This window comes from Colias croceus, chromosome 17, assembly GCF_905220415.1.
Source record: "Colias croceus chromosome 17, ilColCroc2.1".
NCBI lineage: Eukaryota > Metazoa > Arthropoda > Insecta > Lepidoptera > Pieridae > Colias > Colias croceus.
The window spans coordinates 2,531,806-2,554,844 of record NC_059553.1 but is presented as its reverse complement, the minus strand read 5'-3'; the positions used below and the strand labels follow the sequence as shown (position 1 = coordinate 2,554,844).

General features: G+C 33.8%; 3 protein-coding genes across 15 annotated transcripts in view; 2 read left to right on the top strand and 1 right to left on the bottom strand.

Moving 5' to 3' along the window:
• Nucleotides 1-499: 499 nt before the first annotated feature.
• Nucleotides 500-11,400, top strand: LOC123698826 (dystrophin-like). The gene is made up of 11 exons (XM_045645588.1): nucleotides 500-693; nucleotides 776-912; nucleotides 1,042-1,243; nucleotides 1,347-1,578; nucleotides 1,817-1,978; nucleotides 2,260-2,391; nucleotides 2,748-3,007; nucleotides 3,170-3,296; nucleotides 3,578-3,863; nucleotides 7,988-8,179; nucleotides 9,312-11,400. The coding sequence occupies exons 1-11, from the start codon at nucleotides 635-637 to the stop codon at nucleotides 9,431-9,433; spliced, it is 1,911 nt and encodes a 636-aa protein (XP_045501544.1). The 5' UTR covers nucleotides 500-634; the 3' UTR covers nucleotides 9,434-11,400.
• LOC123698825 (hillarin) overlaps nucleotides 10,648-23,039 on the bottom strand; it is a 44,910-nt gene continuing 32,518 nt past the window's right edge. For all 13 annotated transcript variants that reach the window (XM_045645584.1, XM_045645578.1, XM_045645576.1 and 10 more), the window contains exons 5-15: nucleotides 16,712-16,828; nucleotides 16,310-16,509; nucleotides 15,811-16,033; nucleotides 15,366-15,592; nucleotides 14,879-15,097; nucleotides 14,333-14,541; nucleotides 13,893-14,023; nucleotides 13,426-13,569; nucleotides 13,045-13,158; nucleotides 12,667-12,844; nucleotides 10,648-12,397 (exon numbers count right to left, since the gene is read on the bottom strand). In XM_045645584.1, coding sequence (XP_045501540.1) covers nucleotides 12,261-12,397; nucleotides 12,667-12,844; nucleotides 13,045-13,158; nucleotides 13,426-13,569; nucleotides 13,893-14,023; nucleotides 14,333-14,541; nucleotides 14,879-15,097; nucleotides 15,366-15,592; nucleotides 15,811-16,033; nucleotides 16,310-16,509; nucleotides 16,712-16,828 — 1,899 coding nt within the window. In that variant the 3' untranslated portion in view covers nucleotides 10,648-12,260. The remainder of the gene's footprint in view (nucleotides 12,398-12,666; nucleotides 12,845-13,044; nucleotides 13,159-13,425; nucleotides 13,570-13,892; nucleotides 14,024-14,332; nucleotides 14,542-14,878; nucleotides 15,098-15,365; nucleotides 15,593-15,810; nucleotides 16,034-16,309; nucleotides 16,510-16,711; nucleotides 16,829-23,039) is intronic.
• On the top strand, nucleotides 18,889-20,737 carry LOC123698827 (probable methylcrotonoyl-CoA carboxylase beta chain, mitochondrial). The gene has a single exon (XM_045645589.1). It carries the CDS (start codon nucleotides 19,013-19,015, stop codon nucleotides 20,684-20,686), a length of 1,674 nt encoding a protein of 557 aa, XP_045501545.1. The 5' UTR covers nucleotides 18,889-19,012; the 3' UTR covers nucleotides 20,687-20,737.

Sequence of the window (23,039 nt, the reverse complement as noted above, 5' to 3'; positions counted from 1 at the left end):
CAATCAAAAATAGTGAATTGTCATTGGTAGATATAAAATGTAAACACCAGCATTATAGCTGTGATTGGGTGCTAAAATTTCTTCATTTCCTTCTGGCATATAAAACAGACTTATCACATCTCCTTTCTTATTTTGAATAATTTATAGAAAACAACTTTAAATTTAATTTAAAATTAAATATTATGTTAAAATTTTAACATGAAAATTAATTACTTTTTAAATTTAGTATTAAACATATTTAATTGAATAAATTCGAAAACCCATTTAAAAATATAATATAAATTTAAAAAATGTAACTTGTGCGTTTTTATTATTAAAATGTTACGTAGGTACCTATGCAATAAAGAGTTATTATATTTTATACTCGTACTTAGTTTACGGCTGCTTACAACATTATTAAATAGCTTAATAAATAGTATTGGACAGAATACCTAGCAGCAGTTGAAACAGGCTTCCTTATTTATTATCTGTAGTTTTTAACTGTGCATTGTGTCGGAATCCTAGCTGTCAAAACTTCATATTTCAAGGACTGCCTGAATTTTTTGAATACAAAGACGGTTAAATTTACGAATTTGGGAGAAGACTTTTATTTTTTATGATAAATTAAAAAATGAGAATATATAATTAAGTAATAATGGCTTTAATAAATTGGAGAAAGACGGAAAACGAAGCTGGATATCCGTGTTACATAGAGTACGCAAGCAACTTTCGCTATTTTGCATAAATGACGCTTTAACTAGTTACTATTTTAAATAATAATATACTTTTTTTTCAGCGAAGAGAGTGGTAAACAGGATTTTAATCATCCAAACTTTAACGCAATTGAAAAGTTATTAGAAGAACATGATGGGATTAAATATAGTGCATACAAAATTGCTTTTAAAATATTTGTGTTACAGAAACAACTGAAGGGTATGTTGAAGTGTTCTTTAAAAATAAAGTTTATCAAATATCAATCGTTTTCAATAGTTTCCTTCTGTATTCACTGATGAGACCATAATTAAAAAGTTCAACTTATTTATTATTTTCTTGGATTTTCAGTTCCACCGCTAAGAATAAGTTCTGGAGTATTTGCTAGGCATCAGTTGAGCTTGTCTGAAAGTAGTCTATCGTTGGATATCCCAGAGTTGGAAGCTGTTCTTGCTGATATATACTTTGCGGCTGAAAAGGAAGGTCTCTTTGTTGGAGATGTAGATTTGACTGTGGATTTGGTTATTAATTTGACACTTAATGTTTATGATGAGTAAGTTTGTACCTATTCTAGACTTGTAAACTTGTTAAAGAATTGGTTATCTTGTTAATGTGGTAACTTTATTTTGTGTCTAAATTAAAATTTTAACTTGCAGACACAGAAACACGCAAATTAGAGTACTCGCAGCAAAAACACTCTTGATATTATTGAGTGAGGAGTCTGTTAATGACAAATGGTTGGCACTTGCCAACTGCTGTGCTGATCACAATGGCTGTGTCTCTCCAAGACGATTATCAGCTTTACTGTCACATGTTGTGGCCTTGACAAAGTACCTGGGATGCTCGGGTGATCAAGTTCAGAGTGACGTTGACTCATGTTTTAATAAGGTATGTGAAATTGACTTAGTGCTGTTTCATTTTTGTTTTTTACTGTAATTTTAACAATAATTGAGGACATTAATTGGCAGTTGAACCAATAATAATTTATCATATTATTAGTTGTATACACTTTTATTTACAAAATGACTACTATGGCCAATTTTTTTTCAGAACACCGTGCGAGTGACGCAGCATGTTCGTCTATTTATTAATATTACACTGTCTTGTTTAAATTTTACTATTCCAGAGCGCTGGTATGCTGGGTGTAAGTGCTCGTGCAGTGGCCGACTGGGGCGTAAACAATTGTTCCAGTACTAGGTGGCTCTCGGTGGCACACAGGGTCGTAGCCAGTAGGAATTGTGCGACGGCGAATGCTTCTTGTGTTCTGTGTGTACAGCCACTTATACAGGTAAGATTTTGGTTAATATTGTTATTGTAGATAATTTAAATTGATTAGGACTATCCATACTCAGCAATACAAGAAAGATGTCTTGTATTTATTATTTAATAAAATAAAATGTAAGGTAAAATGTTCTTCTACTTTCCCTGACTTATAAATATTGCTCAATATAGTAAATGTACGAGATATATTATATTTTTTTAAATGCATTTCTTACTTATTGTTTCAAAGAAATTATGAAACATATTTTTGTGTTAAATTTTTTTAACAGAGATTGTGTTTTCTTTCAGGTGCTTAAATTCAAGTGTGCTAAATGCACTGATGTATATTTCTGTGAAAAATGCTATTTATATGACAGGGATTTGAGCCATGTTGCTGGACACAAAAAGACTCATTTAGTTTTTGAAGTTAATGATGGAGAGGTGAGTTAATTTTGCTTTGTTTTAATTAAACTTTTATTTATTTAGATTTTTTTAATCATGCCATTTTCAAAATCTTATATAATAAGAATTAATCGTCGAACGTGTTGGTATGCCCATAACTCGAGAACAGCTGAACCAATTTTGTTAATTCCTTTTTTATAATATTTATTGAAGTACGAGGATGGTTTTTATGGAGAGAAAACGTAAACATGGGCGAGTTCGGGGCGGACCACTAGTATGGAAATAAACGTTGTGAATAAATTTTTACACCAATTTTTTTTACAACATTTACGACATAAACTTGCAAGTATAAAACCAACAATTTGCCATGAATAATAACAAAAAAATATTTCTAGATTAAACCATCTGAATGCATGAGTTTCATGAAGGGTATGAGACGGTTTTTCTTTTGCACAAAAACTGGAAAGAAAAAGGCAAGTAAGAAGTGTAGTAAAAAGAGAAATGACAAAGTTGCCCGTGCTGCGTCCGTAAAAAGGAAAAAAGAAGAGAAACCCGCCATTTTTACATCCACAGTGGGTAAGGCTTCGGGCAATAAAGCAAATAATCCAGCGACAACATTGCAAGATATTATTACGCAGTTGGAAAATCAAACTCAGTAAGTTATTGTGATATTACTAGTGTCTTGTCACCATCTTTTTTCTCTACAGCGTTTGTAAGCAACCTTCGAATCCCGCCACTTGATCGAATTTTTCTATTCTTTTAAATCTTATCATTAGAACGCTATAAAACTAAACATCAAACACTGTTAAAATTTCAGAGCACTACAGGATATATCAGATAAACTACAAAATGTTGCAAAAGACTGTGATGATGAATTGAAATTGAAAGTAGATGCGCATTACTGTCAAATAACAGCACAAATCAGCAGGTTAAAGGAATTAAAGGTAAGTTATAGCTTTTTATTCTACATATTTATGTTATTGATACATAGTATGTCACGATGTGTCTTAAAAATGACTTGACCGATAAAAAAAATATGCATTTTGCACAGCTTCATGTTTATGAAACAGACTGAGTTTTATTATTCTGATTGTGGTTCAAGCCAATTGGAGTAAAAGGAATAATTTATAAGAATACACATTTATCAAAAATTTATGTTAGTAATCTGCAAAAAAAATCAGAAGATAATTCAACTGCTTATTTATACATATACTATTTTTTGTAGGAAAATCTCACAGCAGACACGAACACGGACAAAACAGAGCGACCACAAGCCTTCGACCTCTTCAGTCCGATACCAGTGGACGAAAAACAGGCAAAACTGACGGAAAACATTAAAAACCAGCCACGCATTCTAAGCATGGATTCTGGAAACTTCTCTGTGACGTCAAAGCATGAGAGTCAGAATCTATTGACGATGTCCGGAGATGCGTTAAAGCCTATAGTAGTGCACGCTACATCGGACAGTATATCCGCTGTGTCTATGAGCGATATGAGCAATTGGTATAATGGTGAGTTTAGTGTGTCCATAAATATTTATTGATTGTTAATATAGATTTTTAAGATTAGAATTAGATCTTATTGACGATTCATTTATGGTTATTACTTATTCCACATTGGCTGTTGATACAAAATGTTACATATTTAAATAAAAAAAAATATCAGCGAAATATAGTAATTAAAGATTTTAGCGGATTTAAAACGCGATGTATCCAATATTATTATTATCCCGACTTTTTTCACATTGCTAGCGTGGTCACGGAGAGACAATGTATAATACTTGCATAAAATCAAAAGACAATACTAACAGAGAAATTAAAGAGAAAAAATTCTCTGTCTGAAATTAATTTGCGACTCAGAACTTTAAATAATCAATTGTTTATATTTAAAAAATGCCATAAAAGGCTTTGGAGTGTAAAAACATTAAATAAAGATAATTATTCTATATATTAAGGACGTATTTACAAATTGACGCGCATCAATTTTAGGTATTGAGTCTTACTACTACACGTGCACGGCTCACACACACATCGAAATGCGCGAAGCGGCGAAATTATGAGTAAACTGACACGACTTGATAATTGAGCTTATTTTTATTGCCATGTTTTTTTTAACTTTACTTTGATTTGTAAAGTTTGTAACGTTGAATGGTCACAAAAGTAGATACCATTTATCTAATTTCATTGGACAGTGATTGTTTGGTAAACAAGTACTTGCCGAAGTGTACTTCGAAGACTGGTACTGGAACTCATAGACGAGTGGAGCTAGGTGTGCCGAGTTTGGGCTCGTTTTGTTAGTAATGTTGAGACCTTACCTCCGGACTTGATGGAATGACCTGCAGGTGTACTTCGAAGACTGCTACTGGAACTAAAAGACGAGTAGAGCTAGGTGTGCCGAGTTTGGGCTCGTTTTATTAGTTATGTTGAGACCTTACCTCCGGACTTGATGGATTGACCTGCAGGTGTACTTCGAAGACTGCTACTGGAACTAAAAGATGGTTAGAGCTAGGTGTGCCGAGTTTGGGCTCATTTTGTTAGTTATGTTGAGACCTTACCTCCGGACTTGATGGAGTGACCTGCAGGTGCATTTACAAAATATGTTTTATTAATTAATGTAATAATATAGTGTCGACTTATAAAAATACTACAGGTTTGCCGGCAGCTTCGCCTGCATCATTTTTAAATTTAACCCAAATTCGGCGCCATTTTGAAATTCTTTGTTAATTGACCGATTTCGTTCAAAATCGATATCTGAGGATCCTTAGGATCACAAAACAGGAAACTGTTACAAAAATTTGAAAAAGTCAGCGCCATTTTGAAATTCTTTGTTATTGTACCGATTTCGTTCAAAATCGATATCTGAGGATCCTTAGGATCACAAAACAGGAAACTGTTACCAAAATTGAAAAAAAGTCAACGCCATTTTGAAATTTTCTGTTATTGTACCGATTTCGTTCAAAATCGATATCTGAGGCTCCCTGGGATCGCAAAACAGGAAACTGGTACCAAAATTTTAAAAAGTCAGCGCCATTTTGAAATTCTTTGTTATTGTACCGATTTCGTTCAAAATCGATATCTGAGGCTCCTTAGGATCACAAAACAGGAAACTGTTACCAAAATTGAAAAAAAGATAACGTCATTTTGAAATTTTCTGTTATTGTACCGATTTCGTTCAAAATCGATATCTGAGACTCCCTGGGATCACAAAATAGGAAAATGGTACCGAAATTTAAAAAATTCGGCGCCAGGTGGTTTTGGTACCAGTTTCCTGTTTTGCGATCCCAGGGAGTCTCAGATATCGATTTTGAGCGAAATCGGTACAATAACAACGAATTTCAAAATGGCGCTGGCTTTTTAAATATTGGTACCAGTTACCTGTTTTGCGATCCTAGGGATCCTTAGATATTGATTTTGAACGAAATCGGTACAATAACAAAGAATTTCAAAATGGCGCTGACTTTTAAAAATTTTGGTACCATTTTCCTGTTTTGCGATCCCAGGGGGCCTCAGATATCGATTTTGAACGAAATCGGTACAATAACAGAAAATTTCAAAATGGCGTTGACTTTTTTTCAATTTTGGTAACAGTTTCCTGTTTTGTGATCCTAAGGATCCTCAGATATCGATTTTGAACGAAATCGGTACAATAACAAAGAATTTCAAAATGGCGCTGACTTTTTAAAATTTTGGTACCAGTTTCCTGTTTTGCGATCCCAGGGAGCCTCAGATATCGATTTTGAACGAAATCGGTACAATAACAAAGAATTTCAAAATGGCGCTGACTTTTTAAAATTTTGGTACCAGTTTCCTGTTTTGCGATCCCAGGGAGCCTCAGATATCGATTTTGAACGAAATCGGTACAATAACAGAAAATTTCAAAATGGCGTTGACTTTTTTTCAATTTTGGTAACAGTTTCCTGTTTTGTGATCCTAAGGATCCTCAGATATCGATTTTGAACGAAATCGGTACAATAACAAAGAATTTCAAAATGGCGCTGACTTTTTAAAATTTTGGTACCAGTTTCCTGTTTTGCGATCCCAGGGAGCCTCAGATATCGATTTTGAACGAAATCGGTACAATAACAAAGAATTTCAAAATGGCGCTGACTTTTAAAAATTTTGGTACCAGTTTCCTGTTTTGCGATCCCAGGGAGCCTCAGATATCGATTTTGAACGAAATCGGTACAATAACAAAGAATTTCAAAATGGCGCTGACTTTTTAAAATTTTGGTACCAGTTTCCTGTTTTGCGATCCCAGGGAGCCTCAGATATCGATTTTGAACGAAATCGGTACAATAACAGAAAATTTCAAAATGGCGTTGACTTTTTTTCAATTTTGGTAACAGTTTCCTGTTTTGTGATCCTAAGGATCCTCAGATATCGATTTTGAACGAAATCGGTCAATTAACAAAGAATTTCAAAATGGCGCCGAATTTGGGTTAAATTTAAAAATGATGCAGGCGTGCCGGCAAACCTGTAGTATTTTTATAAGTCGACACTATATTATTACATTAAATTTTGTAAATGCACCTGCAGGTCACTCCATCAAGTCCGGAGGTAAGGTCTCAACATAACTAACAAAATGAGCCCAAACTCGGCACACCTAGCTCTAACCATCTTTTAGTTCCAGTAGCAGTCTTCGAAGTACACCTGCAGGTCATTCCATCAAGTCCGGAGGTAAGGTCTCAACATAACTAATAAAACGAGCCCAAACTCGGCACACCTAGCTCTACTCGTCTTTTAGTTCCAGTAGCAGTCTTCGAAGTACACCTGCAGGTCACTCCATCAAGTCCGGAGGTAAGGTCTCAACATAACTAACAAAACGAGCCCAAACTCGGCACACCTAGCTCTACTCGTCTATTAGTTCCAGTAGCAGTCTTCGAAGTACACATGCAGGTCACTCCATCAAGTCAGAAACTAAATAATATGAAATTTATAATCCCATAAGTATGAAAAACTATAAATAAAATCTTTCCTTGGTGTGCCTTGGTTGTCGGTGCAGAATGCGTCAATGATCAAGTTTATTAGGTCAAATATTTTGTATACGTACAGCGATCTTTTCGTAAACGAGGAGCTGCCTACAAGCGTCACAGCGTCTACTCACAAAGGCGTCCGAGCGCCGACTAAATTACTAAAATATTTCATTACAAATTTTTGTACAATAAATCAAGATAGTGTCAAATAAAATAACCCTTATTTCCATGCAATAAGTATCACGCGTTACAGTTAAATATGTGAAAAAATAAGATTTGATTTTAATTTTTTTCTCAGCTTATTTGTAACATTTTGATAGTTTTAGTTCCTACCTTTTTGAGTTGGACATGTCTGCTTACTTAAAATATTTTTAAATAAGTAAATTTATTTTATTAAATAATAGAAAAATGCTTCTATATTCATCATGATATTGTCAATTTTGTGTGAAGAGGCAACGGAAATTATTTTTTACAATATTATAAACCAAAATTTTCGATTAAATAATTCCTACCATTTAAAGATTAAGGAGTAATCTATCTATGGTAATTATTAGTCAAATTTGGTTTTGTATCATTTTGCCGCAAAATGCATCGAAAAACTGCTTATTTTTGTCAGATTCGTAAACGCGTCCTTAAATAAATTTAATTATTCTATTCCTACAGAAACAACAGGTGACCGCCGTCCACCAAGAATAGATCGCACGAACCAAAGCATATCAGCAACAGAACAACGATTCGCGGCTGATATCCGATCAGTGGAAACTAGCAATGATAAGATGAAGGAGTTAAACGCTGACTTGGATACAGTGTTGGATAGATTGCAGCAGATATTGACGCACAACTTCACTGTGGATGGTGAGTTGATTTAAAATAAATGATAAGGTTGCATGTCGACGGTAAATGTTAAAAATATTTACCTATGTAATGTAAATCGGTGGTAAATGTTAAAAATACTTACCTATGTAATGACGATTCGAAAGTGCTACTAAATAGTAGTCTAATTGAATAAATGAATGTTTGAGTTTGACGGCTCCTACATACATAAAGACACGTCAAAAGTGGATTTTTTTTATTGCATTTATGGCTTTAGATTGTCCATATACACATACCTATATAAGATTTTTTTTTAAATTTTTTTTCTAAAGCGGTTTGAATACAAATTACGCTCTCCTATAAACCTCGATTTTTGACAGGTCTTTTTGTACGTAGGGACCGTCGAAGTGCTTATTGTTAATAACTCAGCCCCCGGAATCACAGACACAATAGAAAATCTATTGTGTCGTGGACCGATCGGGCCGCTGGGGGCTCAATGGGTATCGAATTTATGATTATTTGAATAAGGTAATTTTGTAATGTTGCAATTTTTTTTTAATGTGTGTGAATTTATGTGTTTTTGTGATTCAGACAAAAAATGTCAGTCAAATCTAGGTTTGCAGCTCAAAAATCGTTTATGAATAATATGGGTGCTCATTGTAAAGTTTGATATCTGATTTAAAATTTGCTGAAGTTCATATTATTGATAATTCACAAATATCCACTACATTATAATATCTTTCTCCATTAGGGATGCATAAAATTGATGAAGTTATCGCGTGATATAGATAGACTTTATATGCGTCGCATGATTCTATCGCATCTTTGTATCTCATATCTGGTCAATAAATAATCAATAGATTTATGCAATACTAGCTTTCTTTGTCTAAAATCTAATAAATTATATAATTAAAACCCTATCTTTAAAAAAAACTGCATCATAATCCTTTGTGTAGTTTTAAGATAGATACTTACAGACAGACGCGGGGAAAGACTTTGTTTTATTATTATTTATTTAACACTTTATTGTGCAATAAACCAGGTACATAAAATAACAATTTACAATAAACAAAAGCACAAAGGGCGGCCTTATCACTATGCAGTGATTTCTGCCAGGCATATTATATTATGTAGAGATTTAATAAAGTATGTTAATTCAATGATTTTATTCCAGAATCGTGTTTCGACAACAGTCAATTGAGAGAGACAGCGAACGAAATGGAGGGACTTCTTGGAACGTTAATCCGAGGCGTCGAACAAAGGGCCACGCTCAATGCTTCTAAAGGAATGGTATAGAATTACATATAATATAAAACAATTTATGTTTTAAATTTAATATAATGACTAGTACAATGATTATTATATGTGTTAAATTGACACATAATTTTATATGACATTTTATATGCTGTGATATACATTAGAGAAAGGTGAAGGCAGGAATGTCTCAATTACTTCTTTATGTTGAATATTGTGAAAAATCTGTCCACTAGAAAAATGCTTTATTATACTGCGCAATTAATTACGTAAGTTTATGACCTAATAGTATATTATAGTATTATTTATAGACATTAAACTTTTAGATTAACTTATCACAGACACAATAGAAAATCTATTGTGTCTCGGTCTCATTGGGCCGCTCGGTGGTCAAGACATAAAGAAAAAAAGTGAAATTTTACATTCCATGTTGTGATGCGTTTTTAGACTGACATTCATGAATTGAAAAATTGTTATATTATATATATTGTGTTTTTCTTATATATGTACTTAAGTTCTTACTCTTTAACAGTTCTAAAAGTATTTAACTGCGGCTTGAGGTATATACTTATAATAAAATTAATAGGAAAATTTTTAATCATTAGAAATAGATTAATTTTAAGTGTAAATGATCTGAATAATGAATACTCAGAAAATATGAAGATATCTAGATATAGTGCTGTTGATGAATTTTTAAATTAATCCATGGCTGGACCGTTTTTGGTATTTTTTGTGAAATAAATATACATACATAATATGTATGTCTCACTTATTTTTACTGATACATATATTATATGTATCAGTAAAAATAAGTGTGACACTTCTCAAAATGAGGTGATATTATGTACAATCATATTATGGAATAATAATAAAATTTGACATTGAATTAAGTTGACACAATGACACATAGATGAATTAGTTTTTAACAAAATTCAACACATATTTAATATGTACTACATGACTAAAATATATTGATATACAAGACTAGTACAATTAATGTTCATAATTATTCTCGACTCGTTTTCTTCGATATGTAACTAAAAAGAATAAACTAAAGCTTATAGAAATTTAATTTAAAACCAGACTAAAAATCCTATGTTATACTAACTGTAAGAAATTTCATTTAACATTCTAAGGGAAAAATACTTTTCAAATTAATTATAATGTTAATAGATTTTAACATCATGCCGTCCACTTAGGTGCTCAATAAGTAAGCTTTATTTAGGTAGGTTCTAGTACAAATAAAACGAAAAACATTTAGAAAAGTAACATGCCATATATTTTTATAAAAAAACACTTTAAATACCGCCGTGTAATATTATATAAAAATAAGTATAAGTTATGTAGATGTTTAAATCTTTACATTAATTAGGCTAAGCGTATTGTCAACCTTAAAGTATGTTTGGGTGTGTGCGTTATTATATTATATGTGTGCGTAGTGCGTTATTGTTATATTAGCGACCTATTTACGCGATTAGCACATTTATAATTTAATGTGATAAGTACTTAACTTTAACAATTTATAATACCAAGATTTCCAGAATTATGGAAAAATTAAATTAAATTAAAAATTGCCGTGAAAATTATACGTAACACAGTATATGTTTATTACAATCTAAATGAACTTATTTTAACAAACATAAAGTACTTATCAAGTTAACATACTCACATCTTAAGCTCTTAATTTTAATCTCGCACAGTAAGACCCTTTATCTAATTATAATATTAATATATTCATCGAATTTTCGCATCAAAAACTTATTTAAATTTTGTTCAATGCTTAACCTAATCAACGTTTGTCTCTTTCACTCTTAAATAATTTGACAAATGAGGGAGTGAGATAAAACATTGATTAGTTTAAACATTGACGAAGGTAAGGGAATAGACTTATGTTAATTCAGCAATTAGATTGCTAGAGCACAACCCAGAGTACTTATAGTGATATAATTTACAAGGATTTATGTAAATAATAGTGTTAATGCATATGCAATAAATGAATCTCTTACGGACGTATTGTTTCATTTAAATATATTTATTATCTACATTTGGATATATCTTCTTATATATTAATTATCTATATCTATCATTAAAACGCTGTCTTAGGCCGCGTTTCCACCTGCAAGAAAACTTCCGCGAGAAATGTCCGACAGTCTGTCTGACAGCAACTTGCAAGTCTACTTGCATGTGGAAACGCGGAATTAGACTTGCAAGTTGCTGTCGGACAGACGGCAGGTGGACAAGCGGCCTTAATGTAACTTTTTTATATTCCAAAGCATCTTAAAATATATTATTGCAATTTCTACAGCGTCAAATTAGAAACTGGTATTATATAAATATTCTATATTATTTATTTTTAAGTAGTTACATAAGTTTAAGTAATAATGATACCACTAGGTACTAAAAAGTATTTTTATTTTTTTCTGTCTGGTAATAAAAGATACTGAGGTATTTACAGTAAAACGACCACGTTAATAGAATAAAAAAACCACATTACATTTCATTTGATGGAAAAAGATCTTCATACGAAATTCTTATTGACATACCCAGAAGGAAATCAATATATTTTATATATTTAACTATATTAAACTGTCATCTTGGGACTTTTTTGAATAAGGAGATTCTGCTAATGAGATTCTGTATCATTCAAAATTATCTACAAATTATAGTCATGTATTGCTGCTTTATTGAAGTAAGATACCAATATTATAACTGTTATCTTAGTAGTAATTTTAATCAATTACAATTTAATAAAGTTAGACCAAGCCAAGCTATAGTCTTGTAATATCTAGTATAAGATAACATCTGGGGTCTGAAAATATAATCCCTAGACAAGTTTTATTTAAATACATATTAGGTAGTTATTACTTATTTAATTCCGTTTGCTACTGTTTATTAGGTATTTACAGCAATGTGTAAGTAGATGTTTTTCCTTCTCAGTCGATCCGTTTTGGTGTATCGCCGTTGGTCCGTTTCTCTCTCGAGTGTAAATGTCTAACCCGTATTGTCCTGAAATTTTATATTTTTTAATTAAAATGAATAAATAAAAGTAGGTAAGTCACGCAGTACATGTTTATTTACTAAAGTTTTTGGGACTGTTTAAAATTAAAAAAAAATCCAAATTAAACACAACCTTTTTATTTATTTATTCAAAAGTTGCCAGGTTAAAATGGTGGTTCATCATTCTTAGCTGAGGTTTATATAGGTATCCCTATAATAACAATACTAAACGAAATTGAAAAAAATACTACAAAAATAAGTATGTAAAAAAAACTAACCTTCCTCCGGGAACGTAATATAGAACGACACGATATCATCCGACACGTTCTGTTGCACATACTTCGACAGCCGTTTCTCGTCGACGCCATTTTTGTGTAGCGTCGCCATGAAGTCCGCTAGAGGGCGCGACATGCGGAATTGGATCTCTAGCTCCCTTCCCGCGAATACTAGCGCTTCCTAATTCGAAAATGAAACGATTAAATTATTTTTTTTCTTTAAATAATGTGTTAAGCCAAAAAAAAATGTTCAATTATCTAGTTCAAAGTGCATTCATTAATTAAAGTTTATTTTTTTGCTGGAAGCTGCTAAATGTCAACTACTTCAATTATTTGTGTATAAATTATAAATTATTAAGTTTTTTTTTTGCAAAAATATACCTGGTGTGTGATTGGCACAAGACCAAAAAGTCTAGTTGCTTTTGTGGGTCCCCACTCGCCGCTCGCACAGTCCGGTAGCGGCACCATCACTGTTTGCAGCTCAGCACAACAAATCTACAAATTTTAGATTTAAAATTAGTTTTGGAAGAGAAAACGTGCAAATATTGTAGGAAGACAACAATTAGATATGGGTAACAAGTGTAAAAATTTGTTAATAGTTCAATCAGAGTTCAACATACCCTGTAATTTTTATTACTATTTTAGGATGGATTAAAAAAGGCTAGTCAGCTAAGTCGATATACATTATAAACCAAAAGCAATAGACATTATAAATACAGTAGGTATATATCTACTAATTATATAACCAAGTACACAAATCACCTTAAACTTGCAAACGCTCTTGAACTTCATGGGCTCCCCGGTGAGGTATTCTCGCGGCGTCACCGCATTCGCGAATATGTCGAGCAGGAACGCGCCTGAACATGGTGCGTGCACGCGGAAGGAAACCACGTTGCCGACTACCGACTGTGGACAATAATATTTAATTATGTATAAGACTTAAAAATTTTAATCCTTAATTCGTAATATTTATTCGATTGAATTGTGGTAAACATAAATGTACAGACTTTGTCATGTAAGTATTAATTATTTATTTATTCATCTAGACTTCTTTTATAAGCATTATCTAAAGAAAAACTTTACAGTTGCTCTTTTGAAATCCTGTGATTTTTAGAGACAAAAATTAAAATATTACTGGTCCATTAGTCGTAACCACATTCACAATTTAATATCTTTGTCATATAAACAAAAATATTAAACTTAATAATATAATATAAATAATATTTTACCTGCATAACAAACCGCTTGAGACTGACGCCGTCGAAGCCGTCCCCCTCCGTGTCGTAGAACTTGAGGTTGTAGTGGAAGATGAGCGAGCTCTGCATGTGTGCAGGCATGGCTATGCGCATAGTCGCCGCACCTACACATACACACATATTTTGTCAATAAATTGGTAATTATACGCAGCGAAGTCAAAAATAAGGTAAATAACGAACGAGCTAGAAATTAACTGAAATGGTAAAATATTATGACATTTTATTTTTCTTTGTATCTTATGCTTATTCGCGTTATCACACGGTAGTTCTTCTTCAATTCTTACAGATAGATCATCTATTTCCACTAGCAAATCTTAATCACTTCGACAGTTCGCCGCAAGAGGGAGGAACTCGTAGACCAACTAACACCGAATTTCTATTTTGAACCTTATTTTGTATGCCATAAAGCTCACCTGTAGAATCAGTGAACATCACCGCCTTAGTATTCGGGTCGCTGAAGTACAGCCCATATCGGAAGAACAGCGAGCGCACGAACGGCAGCTCCTCGAAGTCGTGAAGTGTCACCGGCGTCTTGAGCAGTTGCCAGTCGGCTGCTAGCGGGAAGAACTCGTAGATGAACTCGCGTGGGTCGGTGAGGAAGTAGTGGTCGTCGTATTCGTATCTGGGAAGTTCATTTTTCTCAGGGTAGTTCGTCAGATGGTAAGCTATTTATTTCTTATTAAATCGTGCGACAGACCATGAAGAATGTATTGGAAAGCTGCAGCAACATTTTGATGAGTCTATGAAATTATAGGTAATATTTATTATAATTCAGCAAGGTACGGTATATAATTTAGACATTCTGATAATAATAATTTAACGGTTGACACGTAAAAAAGAATTTTTTATTTTATAAAATCTACAAATTTAATGCATCATCTGTGAATCATGTTTTCGAATGAACAATATTTGTTTCTTGCCTTCCTAAACTTCTTGTATTTTCCGCTTTCAAAACTAACCTCAAACTATCGCTCTTGCCCCTGTTCCCAGGTTTAGGAGCATCTTTAGCGTTGACCAAATGTCTCGCGCCCCAGTTACACTGCACGAAGCGCCAGGCACCAGCTACGTACACCGCATTCCAGGAGTTTCGGAAGCGGTTGTCTTCAAACCGCACGCCGGGCTGGTAGCCCGCTGACTTGCTGTAACCCTTGATCACTACACAGTGGAGACCGGCGTAACTGTAAGAAATGACATTATTAGAGAATAAGAACACAGAGAGAAGTATATAGATAATTAATTTTGCCCAGCGTATCTGTTTACGATGAAGGTATTGTAATTAATTCAGTAGAAGAACGTTATAATTACAAAAATATTATCTTTATGGATAGGTATATTGTTTCACGAACAATTATACTATATCATGATGAAAAAAAATCTATTCATTAGGGTTTCATAAAGAATTACAAAAATAAATCAGAAAAAGAGAAAGATTTTAAGAATAATTACCTGCATAATCTTTTGAATAACACATGGTAACTTTCAGTGCCGTGTTTAATGCCCCGTAGCAGCCCGAGTGGTGAGTCACCTCGCAAGTTGTCATCGAATTGGATATTGTTGAGATTCTTCACAGTTATCCAGCGGAAGATGGTTCTGGCCTTCTCTACGTCTGTCGCACATCTCCCTACTAGTTGTCGGACTAGATCTGTGAATGTCTTTTGGTCTTCTTGCGCCACCTGTGCGATAAATAAAGTATTTATTTGATAGAGATGAAATGAAGATTGCACAAGTCTTTTTGTTGGCAATTTTTCCATTAGCTCGGTAGGACTCTGATGTTTTGTTTTGTGTTCATATTTATTTATGGATGTAACAAAACACTTGTCAAGTAGCACAGACATTTCAAACAACTTTCGTCCTATGGTAAATGAAATGGTCAAAGTGGCATTTAACTTACCGAAATAGCGATTTTGTCGATCTCAGAGAATTCCGCAGGATCGGTGTATATGTGGAACTTAGAAACTAAAGGCGGTTGCGGGGGAGGTGCCCTCGCGGGGTAGGGGGGAGCTTCTTCCCCATCCAGGTACAGGGAAGACGCCGCCATGTATTCAGACCTTCGCTCTTGGATCAGCTCCATCATTTCATGACTCTGCTTCTCTACTAAAGCTGCTGTTGCTGCCCTGTAATTGAAAAATGTCACCTATTAGTTATGCTATAAACTATAACTAAATCAGGCGAAAATGTTATGTAAATCCCATTTTTACCACAATTTTTACAATGAGAGGATTTCTTTTGTTTGAGGTTTCATGTTTGAAGCGATATTATCTAATGTTATTACCATTAGCCGATAGCCAAGTTCATCAAGATATTTTTTAACAACGAGCAGTGTCTATTTCTATCTATCTGTACTAATCACTAGATAACTTATATATCGTTACATCGAAACTATCTATTACCTTTCATGTTCCAACATTTTCCGCGTCAAGCTCTCTTTCTTCTTATCTCTTCTTAAAGTCATATTCTTCTCTAGATCAGCTCTTTCCTGCTGATGCCGTAACGTTAACGCACCGATCTCTGAGTCTGGTCTTCTCTTTTTTATTTGCATCTCTTGCTGAAATCTGTTTGTTAACCTTTCTAACTCTCTTTCCCATTCATCCTGCAAAGAAATTGGTTTGAATTATTATAATATATTTCGAGTAGAGATTGAGTGTTTCCATAACATCTTGATTTAGTAAGATTTAAGATGATTGATAAAATATAAGCTTAATTAATTAAAGGATTGATATGACAGGTCCTTGTGCCTTCTGAGCGTATATCAATCATGAGAAAAATAAGATTAAATTTACAATATTTTTTACCTGTATTTCTTCCCGTATCCGCCTGTTTTCTTCTTCTCTGTGTTTCGAGAATTTTCTGTACAAATCATCTTCTTCCTGCCGATGCTTCATCTCGAGTTTGGTTTGTTCATCGCGATCCTTAAAAAAATATTCATAAGAAAACAAAACTAAAACGTACCTAAGTACTGTTTATAATCATTTTAAGTTTTGCGTGAAGATGTTTTTTATTTTTTATATTAAAAATTGCCTGAGATGTAGTGTTATGTAGAAATAATGTAGTTTTGTTATCTCTCATGACGGTTAGACGCAATGAAAGATGCAGACTGAAGTTAATTTCAGTTAAACCACTCATAAGTTATAACTATTTGGTCGCTACACTTTCCATTTTTACTAAAAATGCCTACCTCCACTTTCTACGTTGTACATTTAACGAAACGTAGTAATGCATGTAGATTGTGCCTTCATGATTGATGACATAAGAAAGAGATTGCGTGAGAATAAACCAAGTACCATTTCACACAATATAATAGTCGAGCCGTTTTGTCCCAACTCCCAAGCAATTTTACTTCCTCAACCATGTGAATTTTGTGTGATTTTCTTTTATAAACCAACAGATTTAAAGCATATAATCATATCTTTAAAACCATCAAAGGAATGGCTCCTTACTTTCGCTTTGGTATTTCGTAACTTTGCCAAATGAGAACAAATGAATGAGTGGACAGAAATAAAACGAATTATGTATTTTATCATTGTTATTTACGACATCGTTTAATATTAATATGTTCATGTATCCTAAGTTTTATTGTTTTTTATAAGAGCAGGAAATGCACGTTGCGTATAAATTACGTATATGCATGTTTGTTAACCGACTTCAAAAAAGGGAGGTGGTTATCAATTCGGTCGCTCTAATTTTTAATTTTTTCTTCAATTTCGGAACATTTTTAAAGCAGTCCAAAGTAAAAGAAGTCTGCAACTTATCAGCATATTATACACGTAGAGCAAAATGCTTCTTTCTAATCTTCTTTCAAGTTATCTAGGTATAAACTTGTGAGTTACAACATTCATAGTTTTCTCCTCTTAGGAAAGTCATTTATAACATTTAACAATTACGCAAATGGTTAATTTTATGGTCTAGTACGGAAGTATTTTACGATCACGATCGATTCACCATCTGTATCAAGTGTCGCCACCTAGCGGTTGTTGCGTACAAACTGAGGAGTCATTAACCTGCCTGATCTATTGTCATTACCTTTGGCACGTTTTAATTAAACATTTCAATTTGCTATGTAGATAATTATATGGTAGATTTGAAGGTTCCCATAACGGTTAAAACCTGAGAGGCTTTTTTGGTGTAACTATAAAAAACTATTGATTTCTGAGGAGTATTGATGCTTCAGGGAAGATTTGATTAACTGTAACCGTATTATTTGTATAATTTAATGCGAAAAACGATTACGCAGATTACGGGCACTAAAAGAAAAAAAAATTATACTAATGCAAATACACTGTCATTAATATGATTTGTATTTGAAACCCAACTAATATTATATGAATACGTATCCCTAGTAGCTAATTATGTTATTTCTGAAATCTGATCTAAATTTCTGAATTCCTATTTATTAATACAAAAAATCTTGTTGTATCTTTTAATTGATCGATCAATCTGGTGTGCGAGTGCCTGTATGAATATTAATTGAAAACGAAAGTGCATTACGATGTATCTACCTACTATGAAGGATCTATGTCAATGGATGATTTATCATTTATTGTTATCACCACATTATATTATATCATCTTTAAAAAGAAAAACTTGTTCATTAAACGAATTGCATTAAAACTGAGGTGGGGACAGGGTAATGACGTGGCGATAAGGACAATATGCTAAAATGACGTAACTTCTCGGTTACTTAATACCAAAGAGTTCATGCGAGCTCCATTCAAGGTTTATTTCTTTACGATAAACAAAATAGTCATTACATCACTTGCAACTTATGTAGGTCAAAACATGTTATTGTGATTGAACATGTATAGACTTTTGTCTGCAGCTAGCGTAGGTATTGTTTTATTTGAATAGATTACACGTAAAGACCAACAAATCGTTAACATAGACGTAAATGTATGTAAATATTACATAAACGCTAACAATACCCCACATTATCATTACATTATACGAGTTTTTATCAATGCCTCGACCCGAGCGACGAATTTGTTTTTATATACGATTAAATCGCGCTGATAACGGTACTTATTATCGTCAGTAGCGGGGCAACCATACGCCGGCCGGCCGCTTATTACTATTTACAACTTACGATCATCGCGAAAATGTTAAAATTACTCAAAGGAATTCGTCGAATTGGCGTCCAATATCGGCAATATAGCAATGCGACTATAATAGGAAGTGAGCCGAACAAAAATGACCCCTATTACCAAGAAAACAAAGCAAAAATGGATGAGCTCGTCGAGGAACTCTGTCAAAAAACAAACGCAGCCGTGAAAGGCGGGCCAGATGAGGCGATAAAAAGGCACACGGCGAGAGGAAAATTGCTTGTACGGGACAGGATTAACCGGTTAGTGGACGAAGGCAGTGATGTTTTAGAACTAAGCACGTTGGCAGCCACCGACATGTATAAAGGTCAGGTTCCATGCGCCGGAATCGTCACCGCTATCGGCAAAGTTCACGGTCGCGATTGTATGATCGTCGCTAATGACGCTACGGTAAAAGCGGGAACTTACTTTCCGATCACTGTGAAGAAGCACTTACGGGCGCAATCAATCGCTCAGGAATGTCGACTTCCGTGCATTTATCTTGTCGACTCGGGCGGCGCGCATTTACCTGATCAGGCTGACGTTTTCCCGGATAGAGAGCACTTTGGTAGAATATTTTATAACCAGGCCAATATGTCAGCGGAGGGCATTCCACAAATTTCCGTAGTTATGGGATCGTGCACAGCAGGCGGAGCTTACATTCCTAGCATGTCAGATGAGAGCATTATTATTAAGGAACAAGGATGTATTTTCTTAGCTGGACCACCACTAGTCAAAGCAGCCACCGGAGAGACTGTATCAACGGAAGATTTAGGCGGCGCTGATTTACATTGTAGGCAATCTGGAGTAACAGATCATTATGCATTAGACGATGAACATTCTTTGCATTTAGCCAGAAATGTAGTAGCTAATTTAAATTGGAATAATGATCAAAAAGCCAGAATTTATCCAACACAGGTCGATGAACCCGTCCATAATATTGACGATTTGCACGGCATTGTAGGCGCAAACATACAAAGACCTTTTGATATCCGAGAAGTTATTGCCCGCGTAGTTGATGGAAGCCGTTTCCACGAATTCAAACAGCTCTATGGAGATACCTTAGTTTGTGGATTTGCGTCTATTTATGGGCATCCCGTTGGTGTAATAGGAAATAATGGTGTATTGCAATCGGAAGCAGCATTGAAGGGTTCACATTTCATTCAACTTTGCGCGGCGCGTAAAATACCTTTATTGTTCTTGCAAAACATAACCGGTTTTATGGTGGGAAGAGAAGCCGAAGCGGGTGGTATTGCTAAGAATGGAGCGAAGATGGTGACCGCTGTGAGCTGTTTCAAGGGGCCCAAAATTACAGTGATCGTTGGTGGAAGTTTCGGAGCTGGCAATTATGGAATGTGCGGTCGCGCTTATTCACCTAGTTTCTTGTATATGTGGCCAAATGCAAGAATTTCAGTGATGGGTGGTCCCCAAGCTGCTACAGTCTTATCCTTGGTAGCTAAAGAAAAAGCTCAACGGGAAGGAAAAGTTTGGACAGAAGAAAATGATAAACAAGTGCGTGCTCCGCTTGAAACACAATTTGAAAAGGAGGGAAAGCCGTATTACAGTACAGCTAGGTTATGGGACGACGGTATACTCGCTCCCAGAGATACTAGAAAAGTAATAGGACTCAGTTTATCAGCAGCATTGAACGCGCCATTTAGAGAGAGTAAATTCGGTGTTTTCAGAATGTGATTTGAAATAAGAGAAACGTTGCGTTAATAAATGTGTTGTTATCTTATCAGAGACGTGGATTCAAGACTGTTTATCCAAAGACTGAGAATTACTCAAATTCAAATATGATATAGATTAAAAGTGCTCTTTGGAATTGTAAACATGTTTCGCTAATAATTGTCATCGTTATAGTAACATGCTAAATATAATTAACTTGCCTTAAGAATCGAATCTCTAATAATCTCTATGCAAACTGAAACTGATTGAGCATTCCGATATAAATTTGATAAGCATTTTAATTGCTAGCGCCGAAAGAGAATGTTAGCAAACGCAGCTCGAACAATGGTGCGATAAAAACAATATCCGTCTGCGCATTAATATGTAAATGTAGTCGGTTACGCACCCACTACGCTACAATTCTCATGTTGCCGGCGTCATTTACTGTTATTTTACTGCAGGTGTATTTTTTATCCGACCGCCTCGATTGACTGTTTCGTTTGTAATTGGGTCACGGTTGTTATATTTTGTTTGCAAAATTTTAAACTATATTATTATATTTTTAATACGTTATTTTTTAGTTTGCAATAGTACCTTTAATGTGTTGTAGGTATTCTCATAAAAAATATCGTCAACATTGTGTGAATTTTAAATAATTGAACTTTAAAAGCGATAAAAAATAAAGTTCGCGTTCTGTGTTTTTCTAAAATAAATTCTAATTTACTCAAATCCATGATTTTCTTTTGTGCAAAAACACTTTTTGAACTTATGTCCCATACCCATTTTAAGAGATGTACCAACGTAGTTCATATTATGTACATTAATGTTTAGAATGTATAGAACACACTCTTAGACATTATTATGTATTTGATTTTCTTGATAGTGTTACAATGCGTGTTGAATTTACATTGTGCTCTAATTAATTTATTGTTCATACTGCTTTCACACACCGTTTTGCTTTTGATGGCTGGGATCACAAGAACTTCACTGACCACTGATTTAATTAGGAATCTGAAGCGTAGCAAAAGTACTGTATTTTGTAACTTCATTTAGTAGGTACTCAACTTGCATAGTATCTAGACAAATTAAAAAACTTTACCCTGTGAATTTTATTTCTACAAATATTATGTGAGGAATGAATATTGACCTTGAGTCTTCCATCTAACTTCAGTTATTGCTGAATCACGCAAAAAATTAGATTTAACATCACTGAAATTTGGTAGGTAGTTTCCTTATCCAGTTGCCACGCTAACGACACTTAGCTTTCAACTGAACTTTTGTTTAGATTATCTTAGCTACAAAATATACGAACATCTAGCTGCCATAAAGCATTCACAAGTCCCATACATCATGCATAGTGCACGGTATCTCTTTACGCTTTCCAACCACGGTGGCCACGCGTTTTTTACTGAACATTCTTCATAAGAAACTATCTTATACCGATGCGCAGGCTATTAACACAGTTAATTACCGATTTGTATGCCGAATGAACATGCCCTGTTTGTGATGTTTTTATTTTGTTCTGTGCGGTAATCACTTTTGAGATCAATTACTAATTACGTACGTATTTTTAACTCGTCTCAATTAGAGCCCTATCTCGTTACAATGTAACAAAATTGTGTCTAGTTAGACAAGAGCTGCTTTTTAATGAATACGTAACGTTTTATTTATACACAGGATTTTTTATATTTAGGTACACAATTTATATAAATCTCCTATAATTAAACAACACAAATACAATGTTAAAACCTCTTTTATTTCTGTTCTTGTATCTTCTCTTTAAATACAAATCAAAAACTCATACCAAAGCTCATATTTAAATATATACCTACGTTATTAGCAGATAAAAACATGCTAAGGTCTTACAATCAGTAATCATTTACAAATTACAAAGACATTTTATAACGGTCAGGCAGAATTATAAATTAATGAAGAAAATAATTCGTAACTTATTTTTCAAGGTTTTATATTGTTTTTTATTCCGTCTATCATCGCGATCATTGACTTTACGGAGAAAGTTGTTAATTAGGAACGCGGCTGATTGGCCTCCGATTGTGTAACCGAATGCAACAGATAAAATATGACAGACGATAAATTACATGCATTTTTGGCGGAAAAAGTTATTAATAGTGGGATTGATAGTGGGTAGGTACTTTTGCGTAGATATCATATTGAAAATATCAGTGTTCTTAATTTTTTTTTCATTTACCTCTGACATACCTACTTACTGAAACTTTTTCTTTTGAATGTTAGTCTATAAATCTCGTTCTTTTTAATTTCGTTTGTAACGCGTCAAAGTGTTAAATTATCATAATTATAAATAGTTATTTATTTCTTTATTATTGGTGAAGATATCAATTCCTCAGAATGTTTGTTT

Bases quoted from the DNA above. Each gene is read 5' to 3' on its own strand.
- LOC123698826 (XM_045645588.1), top strand. From the start codon at position 635: ATGGCTTTAATAAATTGGAGAAAGACGGAAAACGAAGCTGGATATCCG. The intron at 1,979-2,259 runs GTAAGATTTTGG...GTTTTCTTTCAG, and splicing joins GTGTACAGCCACTTATACAG to GTGCTTAAATTCAAGTGTGC. The intron at 3,297-3,577 runs GTAAGTTATAGC...TATTTTTTGTAG, and splicing joins GCAGGTTAAAGGAATTAAAG to GAAAATCTCACAGCAGACAC.
- LOC123698827 (XM_045645589.1), top strand. From the start codon at position 19,013: ATGTTAAAATTACTCAAAGGAATTCGTCGAATTGGCGTCCAATATCGG.